This window comes from Siniperca chuatsi, linkage group LG9, assembly GCF_020085105.1.
Source record: "Siniperca chuatsi isolate FFG_IHB_CAS linkage group LG9, ASM2008510v1, whole genome shotgun sequence".
NCBI classification, from domain to species: domain Eukaryota; kingdom Metazoa; phylum Chordata; class Actinopteri; order Centrarchiformes; family Sinipercidae; genus Siniperca; species Siniperca chuatsi.
In genome coordinates, this window is record NC_058050.1 from 25,249,439 (window position 1) to 25,259,893 (window position 10,455).

Genomic DNA, 10,455 nt, shown 5'->3' on the forward strand with positions numbered 1-10,455 from the left:
AGGCTTCACAGAGGATCTCTCTCTTTACTCCACACAGAGACACTTCCTCTGTCTCTTTTTCGTTTTTCTCACATGCACATCACCATTTAACGCCCACACCATATTCATAAAACATTCTGAATTCTGTTCAATCAAAACAAAATATGAGAAGAAATTAAATACATACAGTGGTTATTTATTAATCAATTCACAAATTCACATGCATTTCATATGATTAATTCACCAATCATATTTATTCAATCAATGGCTTACACAGTACTCTGATATAGATCTCTTTTGACAGCAAATATACACAACATGAGACAACAGCACACACTCATATAACATCTTTGTTTCACAATGTCTGCAAGGGTGACCCCACAATCTCAGAAACACATACCAGATCTGGTTGCCATGGGTACAGTGATAACATTGCCCATATGTAAACACAAATGTCTGAACACCAATACAGAAGATGTAGATATCAATACACACCAGCACATGTGGAATGACACAGTAAATATACAACTCTCCAGAATGATTCCTTTTAACATCAAAAAAGCGAATTATATGTGCAGCCTCAGAAGAAAAATAAACTGTAAACAGAAACAATATTTAAAAATCTTTTTTGTCCCTTGGTTGTAAAAGTGGTAGAAGCTTGCTGATGAGCCGTTTCACCACAAGGAATGAACATGCAGCGTTGTCATTCAAGCAGCTGATGGGGAGACAGACAGCGGGGAGACATACAGCAGGGCCAGGTGGAGGAGGGGGAGGTTTGTGCCAGGGAAAACCTTTGAACTTAATCAACACTCAACATAAAGACAAAGTGTTAAACTTTAAAGTCAAACAGGTTGCAGTCGATCTTGTAGTAGACGTAAGGATAATACTCCTGCTGGCTCAGGTTTAGGCCTGGGATGTCCATCGCAGACTGAGAAAAGAGACAGTACAGGCTGTTTGTGCATACTAAGAAAAGATCACGACCTATATGAGCTCTGAGAAAAACACAACAGCATTTAGTGCTTAGTAAGAAAACGTCTCACTCCCTAAATAACTCCCTCCTAAGAGAAATTAATCAATACAGCTTTATACCTCAATAAAAAAAACATTATTTGATATGTGACTACAAGTTCACACCATAGACTGTATATAAAGAGGTTGTAGTTGTTGTCAGCAGCTGTAGTTGCTGTCTTTGTTTGCAGTAACCAGCTATGGCCATGAGAAGGAGCACCTGTTACACACAGTGATGGAGGAGAAGCAGAGACTGCAGCAGTACAGACTCCCATCGGAAGGTCAGAAATCAATTGTACTGTGCAAACTAATTCTATACAGAATGTACTACATACTAATCGTCAGAGTATACTGTTTCTGCAGTTAGTATACAAAAAAATCAACATACTTTACCATTTAATACTAACAGGAAATGTATTCAATATGCGCAATGTCAGATGTCAATTCACCTGTGACTTGGAACGTCACAGGCAATTCAACTTCAAAGAGAAAAGAGAAAACAGATTTTTTTTCCCAGCTGTGAGCAACTCCTCCTCCAGCACACGCAAATCTAAAATAACTGCAAAGAATTGTATTAAAATGTTGGAAAAGCCAAAACACATATTAATGCATTTTAGCATAAAGAAGTAAAAGTTTAAAAGAGATACTTTGAGATTTAATTCTTTTAAGTCATGGAGGTGTTGTATGTTATAATATGTTGTATTGTATTTATCAGTTCAGCAATGGTTTATATACTTACTGAGATGATATTTCATATTCTAACGTCTGCCATGATAATCATATTAGAAAGCTTTTATAGTTGCACATCTTGAAGCAACGTAGGCCTGTGCAGTGTTTTTCTTCATGCTATGACCTTACAGTAGTAAGAACCTTTACACAATATTATGAAAGTACTCACATCAATGATGGCTGCTGCACTGCTGTCCAGATGTTTGTACAGATCATTGAGCACCTCTCGCAGCTTCTTCATGGTCTTCTTGTTAGGCTGCAGGAGCATGGCCTGAAAGTTCACCGGCAGCCCATATCTGGAGGAACACATTACATAAAACGCCCATTAGAAAACTTTCCAAATGCTACTTCAGCTTATATGTAGTTATATGTATGGGTGATTTTAAGGCTGTATTTCTGATCACAGTACCTTAAAACAGATTCCACAAAGACCCTTAGTGCTTTGATGTGGATCCATGCGATGAAGGCTTCACTGAAGTTCACTTTCAACCATCGGACAAGTGGGCCCTGCAGAGAAGTGATGCAGATTAGGATTATATCTTTTTGGAGGTGGCAGTTTTACAGTCTCGCCAAAACAGGAGAAGAATGGATTTGCAACCAACAAGATTAAATGTCTGTTTCTTATCAAAACCAAATTTGGCAGACAGGTCTTAAGGAAAAAGAAAGGGCTACATTTCTCTTTCTGTCCTCAACAAGTCCATATTGTGCAACACCAGTGAAAGAAACTGTTTTTACTGCAGTGGATTTGTGTGTGGTCAGCGTTTTCTGACTGCTGCTGGCTGCACAGCACCAAGATGTCCAACTGCTTCGGGCTCTTTAATTGGTTGTTTTCTAAAAACACAAAGTAATCACTCCATTTTTCTTCATCCAGTCAGATAAAAAAAAAAAAACAACCTTTTTAATTCAAGAAACTTCGAAATTTATAATCCTAATCATCCTAATGAAAACAGTGCTGGTTGTGTGCCATCTGGAGAGATTTTCTAGAAACATACCTTAGGAGTGTAATAATCTTTCAGCTTTAAACTATCAATTCTCAGGCGTTGGAGCGTTCGGTAATTTACCACATGGAAAATGACCCCATTACCATATACGACAGAAAGATAATTTTGACAAATAAAAGTAACATTATTATAAAATAAAGTGACTAAATCCTCACTGTAATGACTTACCTATCTCAGGCAGGATTTAAGTTGAGTAAGTTAATCTTCATAATGTACTAAAAATTATGGCTGGTCTAAAAAACAAAGTATGCTTGGCAATAATTAAACATATGCATAATTTGTATAGTAGATAATAAGCTTGTCAAACCACTTGTGTGGTTCCTTGGAAATATCAGTAGGAGGCCGTAAACTACCCAGCGTGGAACTGTATCAGTGAGCAAGTCTTAGCAGCCACACATTGCAAACAAATCTTCAAAAGAAAGCTACAAAATAACTACTTCCATTAACAGTATTTGCAAAAAAAATGTCATTTGGAAAATTCTTTCCTGTTCCATCACTTACAAACTGCTTCTTCTTATCTGTGGAGAGCCGTGTCATCTCCTCTTTGTCGGCCTTCATCTCCTCTTCATTGTACTGGAAGTCTCTCACTGTGAACCTAGAAATAAGATGTAGTGGGCAGATATCAGATTCATTTTGATCATGAATATTTCTGTATACTGGCTTAGATTCTTCACACATGAAAAATGTGAGAAGAATCTAAGCTGTGTGACAATCAGCCTGTGATAAAACCTGTGATCACTGTAGCACTGTCTAATTAATATATTTAGTTAGAGCTATTTACACTTGCCTTGCAGTCTGGCGTCTTTTGAAATGAGCTACTTTTCTCTTGTACACACTTTTCACACCTCTTGTCTGTGATTCATACAGTCCTGTGCAATGATCGAGTTTGTTAGCTCAGTAGAACAACTCTTACTTGTTCTCTCTGGCTTTGTGTTTGAAGTCATCAATGGCTTTCATAAATAGAGTGACACTGAACAGTCCACTGTCATTGTCTTCAAATAGCAGACTGGAAGAAAAGACAATGTACATGTTATCAGAATCAGAATCAGAAATACTTTATTGATCCCCGAGGGGAAACTCTTTTGTTACAGCTGCTCACTATCACGTCAGTGCACACAGGAATAGAAGTACTAAGCAAACCAAAATAGAATACACTATAATACAGGTAAGATAAATTAAGTACAAAGTGGATATAAGTATAAAAGCAAATAAGTGTAATTTACTGCTGTAATGATACTGATCCCAAACTGTAGATTAAGACCAAAGTATAGTGGGCTTATAAATACTCAGTATAAGAAAAAATAAACAAGATGAAATCAAAATCATGTGAAACAAATACTTGTTATGAGCGTTTTTCTGCCAAAATGTGTTTCATCTAACATTTTATTTGACATGACGACATCACTTACTTTGACGATCGAGGTACCACCATCTCAGCCAGCGTTTCATATGTTTTCTGCCAATCAGTGTATGCCGTCCTGAAAGAACAAAGGCAGAGGAGATATGAAGATAGCATCTCATTTATCTTTCTCCTGTATCACGCTGCCCAATGTTTCTAATTCAATCATTTGCATCCAGACATTCTGGCAATACTTGCCATACCAGAGAACTAATACTCACTTTGGTACAACTACCAGCAGAGTGACGAGGTACTCCGAATCAAGTACAAAGTCGTCCTTCTTGACGATGTCAGCCAGGCTCCTGGTCAGCAGGCTCCCCCTGATGGCACACAACAGTGTTACAATAACATGGACGCAACATAGAGAAGGGACCTAGTGTTGACAAAGCATGTCAAAGTCGCAGTAACTTTTTAGACCGTGCTGACATGGTCATGGAAACATGGTCAGTGATCCTTGACTGACGAGTAAGCTCGGACCAAGGTGAAACAAAACACCACACTGATGCTCCTGACACATTGCAACACCCTTCCTAAATTACCTGAAAATCTCTTTTGAAATTCCCTAAACCACTAAAATAACGATACTGCCAGGAGAGGGATAAGATCTAACCAGGCAGGTTTGTTTGATAAATTCTAGTGTGACAGCATAGTTGCAGGGGAAGTATTATATTTTAGAGCTGCCAGTCACCTGATTAGAATTTAAAAGAAGTTCAAATCTTTTGCTAAAAGGCACTTTGATGATTTTTTTTTTTTTTTTTACATTACTTCCTGTGAAAAACTTTTCAGCCTACATGTAGTGTCAGACTTGCACATTTGTACATTGGATTACTTACGCATTCTTCCTTTCTAAGTTCTGCAGGTTTCCCTTCAGGTTGTTATAAGCTGATGCTCTGGTCTTTAAGTCATTGTCAATCTGGGTTACTTGCTGTGAAAGATGGTAGAAATTATTTATGAATGACAAATAAAAAACAGTAACATGACCAAACAGTACCAAACAGAGTACCATGCTCTTTAAGACACACCTCTACACAGAGAGTAGAGTAGAGTAAGAGCACAAAGGCTGGACGGGCCCAGCGGGAAATAAAATCACACGCAGATAGTGTTAGAGCCCTACTGCTACCCATTAGGCTACAAAAATAAACAATATTGACAATTTACATAAATAATAAATATTGGCAAACATACATGCTGAATTCACTATTTTTCCAATGTAACCGAGAGACCTACCTTTGAGATGATTTCAGAGATGTTTTTAAGTGATTGTTTGATGGGATATTTTGCCATGTCCCATTGAAATCTTGTGATGTAGGTGACAAGATCAACTGGAAAAAGACAACAAAAGACCTGTCAGGCTATTATCTACTTATCAGATTATAGAAAGTTAGAAACTGGGTAAACAGTTTTATTACAGTGATTTCAGATTCAGCTAAAAGGGTCATTTTATTTGCCCAGAACTGTTTGCCACCCCAATACAATGAATGAAACTTAGTTTGCGGCCAAAGCATTCCGAAAGGACATTTTAAGAATTCAACAGCAACACGGCCTTCTAGAAACCGTGTCCCTGTTGGATAATCCTCAGATCTTGCCGTACAGTATTGATCAGAGCTATGTTCTACTAAAGAAATAGTCGCTATGAAAACTGTTGAGAGAGAAATCTGTAGCAACCTGTGGCCTGGGAAAAGAGAACCAAAATTATCTGGTTAGATACCACGAGAGCTAAGTGAGAAAATATGTTTTGGGTCATTTGGATAATCCATCTGATCCATCAAATAGTCGTCGGATGGCTTTTTCTCAAGATTGTTTAGAACAACATCAGTGTGCATAAAGTTGTTATTATTATTACTGCCCAGTTAACCTTGCTTTGCATTATCCCACTTGATAATCACAGCTTTTTTTGGTACTAAAATAATCGGGACACACTGTGTTGTAACAATCACTGTACCTCCATTGGCCAGCAGGTTCTCCTGTACTTTGTCTCGACTGTCTTCCAGCACGTCGGCCATGTACTGAGCAACCTTCTTCACCACACTGTGAACAGCCAGGAGACATCAAAACACGCCATGTCAACACAAACTTCATGCACAAAGCCAGTGTAAAACCACACATTCACCCTGCACATGCTCACACGACCACCACGCCCTCATCGCCCAAATTTAACACATGTAAACATACACACACATCAAAACCTTTCACATATTCCTGTGAAGGTAATTTCCTGACACAGCAATTTATAAAACGGCAGCCTGGCAGACTTCAAGATTTTTTAACCACACTGTTTATCAGCACATAAAAGCAGAACTGTGTCTACAGTAGTAAAGCCAAGGAAAGACTGAGAGCCAAGTCACATCTGATGCCTAAAAAGTTCATAAGAAAGTATATCTGCCAGTTAGGTTTCATTTTGACTATCTATAAAACATTTTTATTGTTAATATATATGACATAGGACAACAACATAATCAAAATCCAAACAATTCAATCTAAACTTAAATAAAACCAATAACTGCATTAATATGTGCAATTTTGAAGAATTCAGTAGATTAGGTATTCTTTTTTTCCAGATATGCTGGGTGGAAACTTCAAAAAAGGAACTAGATTAAAGACAGGCTGTAGTCAAACAAGTGAAACCGTGTTGCAAGGCTGGTCTTTCTCACAGTCTCTACAGTGGAAGCAAAGCAGAGCTCAGGCAGTAATGGCTGTGTGTGAATTTTGGATGTCAATATTTCCAAAAGACTATAAATTACACTCAAACACACTCGCATAAGTCACTGGGTATAAATATGACTAGAGAAAGAGCTGCTGGTGTGTCACCCAACTGTAAATTACCAAGTTTAGACTGTGAAGCCCGCTAGCCTCAGGCCCCTGTGAAATTCCTCATTGTTACAAGGTAAGGGAAGGGATTAGGGAATGGTAAACGGGCTACATCAAAGAGTCAGGAGCGCTGCACAGGTTAGGGAAGATTTTTTTTTCATGCCCTTTAAAACACAGACTATATTCAACATGATTATCAGAGCCCTATAAAATAACAATTCAATCACTAAAACAGTAATTCCTCAGAGACAAAGAATAGCAAGGTTAATTCCAAGTCAAAATACAGCAGGTAGCATACCTTTCAACAAAGGAGTCTAATTTGGCCAGTTCATCCGACAGCCCAACCAAGACATCTAGTGTCCCCACCTGTTTTTGAACACAAAAAGCAAAAAGTAAAACATCAGCACATTATGACTTTTGAGTCATCAGTTCTGAGATCTGGGTCGTTTTTATGTGGGGTCAGCAGGGTTATGTTTAAACAGTGACATCTGGAGTTCAATCCGCCTACAGTGACATCCAGGGGGCCCAATGTGCTTAGGATGGCGCCTCTTTGTCCAGAGCCGCTCATGCAGTGCTAACAGTTCCAGGAGAACATTACAGCCCCATGTGGCAGCAAGGTCAGCGGGGTTACTTCACCTTCAGCACAGAGAGGAATCGAACCAGACGAGCTGAGCTGCTCTGTGGATGAAAACTTCACCAAACCAACACTTCAACATGCAGGCAACGGATCGGTGTAAAGACTGCGTCCCATATACACAATCAGCTTATTCTTGACAGTGGATATATGAGGTGAGTGATTTTCATATGAGCCTACTTTTACATGTGAAACCACCATATGACTTTTTAAAAATAGATGAAAAATAATTAGGAATCACGCGAGAAAAAAAAGTATGTCCACATTCAACTACTTGAGTGCACAGCATAATTACAGCAAAGTAATGGCTCTGTACTTCAGCAAGGGAGAAAAAGTGTGAAATTGTGACAAGCAGGGGAGCCCATAAATCCATATTAACCTTGAGGTCTGGGATGCTGAACTTGTGGTTGGCGGAGAGGTTGTTGGTACGTGTGGTGGCTGCCATCATTGTGTCCCATGTTTGCTGGCAGGTCTTCTCTCCCGGTGCAGAGATCAACCAAAACTCTGTCATGCTTACAGCACTGGTGCAGCTAGAGAAAACTGAGAGGAAAACTACATTTAGACTAATGTGTGTTGTGTTATAATACAGCTCAACAGTTAATAAACCATTGAGGAACAATGAGTCTGTCTCTTTATCAATAACACCTATTTAACGACAATACAGGTTAAGTACTCTGTTAATATACCTCCTGTCTTTAGCTACATTTTAGCTCCAGAAAGCTGCTAGTGCTGTTGTCATGAAGTGTCCTGACACTGTTTACCACGAAGCGAGCTAATGGAATGATGCCACACAAGCAACAGGAGCCCACTCAGTGTTTAAGTCCATTACAGGCAGACCTTAACGTTTTGCCAACACTTGTTACATATCTTCATTCCCTAACGTTACACAGTCCTAAATACGAATGAAATGGTACGTTACTGGAACGTTATACAAACCGAAGCTGGCAAAAAAAGATGGATAAGGTCAGGCAACATCCAGCAAGGATTAGCTACCGTTAGCCAGTTAGCTTTGCTCACAACAACAACACAGGTGGTTATTGCTATTGTTTATCAGTGTCACTCACCTGTGAATACAAAATGTGGCCGTTAACAGTGAAAAATATAGCTGTCAATAGCGTTTCTATGGCTTGATCATTTTCATAGTTGCCATTCAATACAGTTGAGATCTCCTGACAGCAGCACCGGAGTCAGCTGATCTCCCAGAGGAACCGGAAGGCCTCTCACACACTCTGCTCACTGAGGGAACTCAGCAGCGACCACAGCTGGTGGACATTGGGTACTGCAGGGCAAGTAACTTCAAATGATGACTGAGTGTGATTCTGATTCTTGTGAGTGAGTTTGATGCCCAGGTTCAGGGACACTTCAGTAGGGCAGATGCTTGCAAACAGATAAAGGAGGGTCTCAATAATTACTTAAAGCAACCATTGTCAAGACTGTATAAATGTTGTGCAACAGTACATAGCTCAGTAACTTTATTTTGTAGAATGGGCCTGTCATTTCCATGCCAGAGTCAATTTTACAAAAATTATTTAAGTGAGGCAACATTTTTTTATTACTGATATGGAATTCAACAAACTTTCCTGAATTACAAGATGTAATAAGAACTCCACCCGAGACTTGAGCGTCAGTCAACATTCCAAGTGTGTTATTACCTTATTAGAGAAGGAGACGGGCGTTCTTGGATGTCAAGTCAGCAGCATTTGAGGCTTTAGAGTTTCTAAATTTGGAAAAGCCGGGTCAGGTTTCCTGACATTGGGTGTCTCCTGCACAGATTCTGAGGAAAACGCCCCCAAAGGGACATGTTTATAGTTCAGTGGGTCTAGGGTTCATTGTTTGGGACACAATGCTTGGTCTGCCTGGAGCCAACCCTCGACATCAAACGGCAGGGTGAGCTTGCCCATGGCTGGCTAGAGGCCAGTCTGCTGGGACGTTATCAGAACACACACACACACACACACGCCATAATCATTCAGTCTGCAGAACGCAGACTACTGCTGAGAGTCTGGTGCGTGATCTCTTCATGTTCAATAAGAGAGAAAAGTGTTTTAAATAAATAGCATTGAATGGATAAATAACTATTTACAAGCTTGATGCCATCTCCTCTCACGCACACCATTCAACACTGTGTCTTTGCATGGACTCCCACAGCTCTCTGGAAACAACCATCACAGCTTCTCACGCACATGTCCTGTGATTTGTCTCAAAGTTGTGTTTATGGTTACTGACTAAGGCCTGGAAGTGTTAAAGTATTATAATGGAAAAGAAGCTATAAAATAGCTAACAATTCTTAAAACAGTTGTAAAGGGAAAACTGCCACCTCTCCTCTTCCTCCACTCTCTATAGAAAATGCTGCCTGTTTTTCTTCTAGTACAAAAACAATGACGCACAACACAAGTTTGTTATGGGCTCACTCATGTGCTCCAGGAATGAAGCTCTCACTAACTGTTTTACATACACTGTCTCACTGTGCACATCACCTGTTTAATCCTTAAACTACCTGTACTTAATTCACCATGACGACAGTGACCTACTGCTTTCAGAAATGCAAGCGTGCTCACATACACACGGTTTGAATATGTAAGTGTGGATACATAGGTTGCAGTATGTAAGCTATATCTGTGCAGGTGCATGTCCACACACACATGCAGACACACCGCTAAGGGGATTCTCCAACATGATTTACTTGCAGAATATCTAACAAATCATTAGAAAAAACACTACAATTACACGAAGTCTCTATATTTAGATTAATTGATGTGCTCTTCCTGATGGTATGCTTTTCTCAGAAACAGTGTACTTTTACAGTAAACCACATATAATGATCTCAACTACTGACACAGAGTTATGTTATGAACTTATTGTTATTACTTACTCTACAATCTGTCTTGGCAGAAAGG

At 39.3% G+C, this 10,455-nt stretch overlaps 1 protein-coding gene across 1 annotated transcript; it reads right to left on the bottom strand.

The window, feature by feature from the left end:
- Nucleotides 1–154: 154 nt before the first annotated feature.
- On the bottom strand, nt 155–8,780 carry atp6v1c1a (ATPase H+ transporting V1 subunit C1a). The gene is made up of 13 exons (XM_044209230.1): nt 8,623–8,780; nt 7,938–8,098; nt 7,223–7,290; nt 6,059–6,144; nt 5,344–5,438; nt 4,950–5,041; nt 4,338–4,436; nt 4,127–4,195; nt 3,631–3,723; nt 3,219–3,312; nt 2,126–2,223; nt 1,886–2,012; nt 155–907 (listed from the first exon to the last, which is right to left on the bottom strand). Exons 2-13 carry the CDS (start codon nt 8,067–8,069, stop codon nt 809–811), a joined length of 1,152 nt encoding a protein of 383 aa, XP_044065165.1. The 5' UTR covers nt 8,070–8,098; nt 8,623–8,780; the 3' UTR covers nt 155–808.
- Nucleotides 8,781–10,455: the final 1,675 nt, after the last annotated feature.

Excerpts from the sequence above, each read along its gene's own strand:
- atp6v1c1a (XM_044209230.1), bottom strand. The coding sequence starts at position 8,069 with ATGACAGAGTTTTGGTTGATCTCTGCACCGGGAGAGAAGACCTGCCAG. Across the intron at positions 6,145-7,222 it reads TTAGACTCCTTTGTTGAAAG|TGTGGTGAAGAAGGTTGCTC; the intron begins GTATGCTACCTG and ends GGCTGTTCACAG. Across the intron at positions 4,196-4,337 it reads CTGCTGGTAGTTGTACCAAA|GACGGCATACACTGATTGGC; the intron begins GTGAGTATTAGT and ends TTGTTCTTTCAG.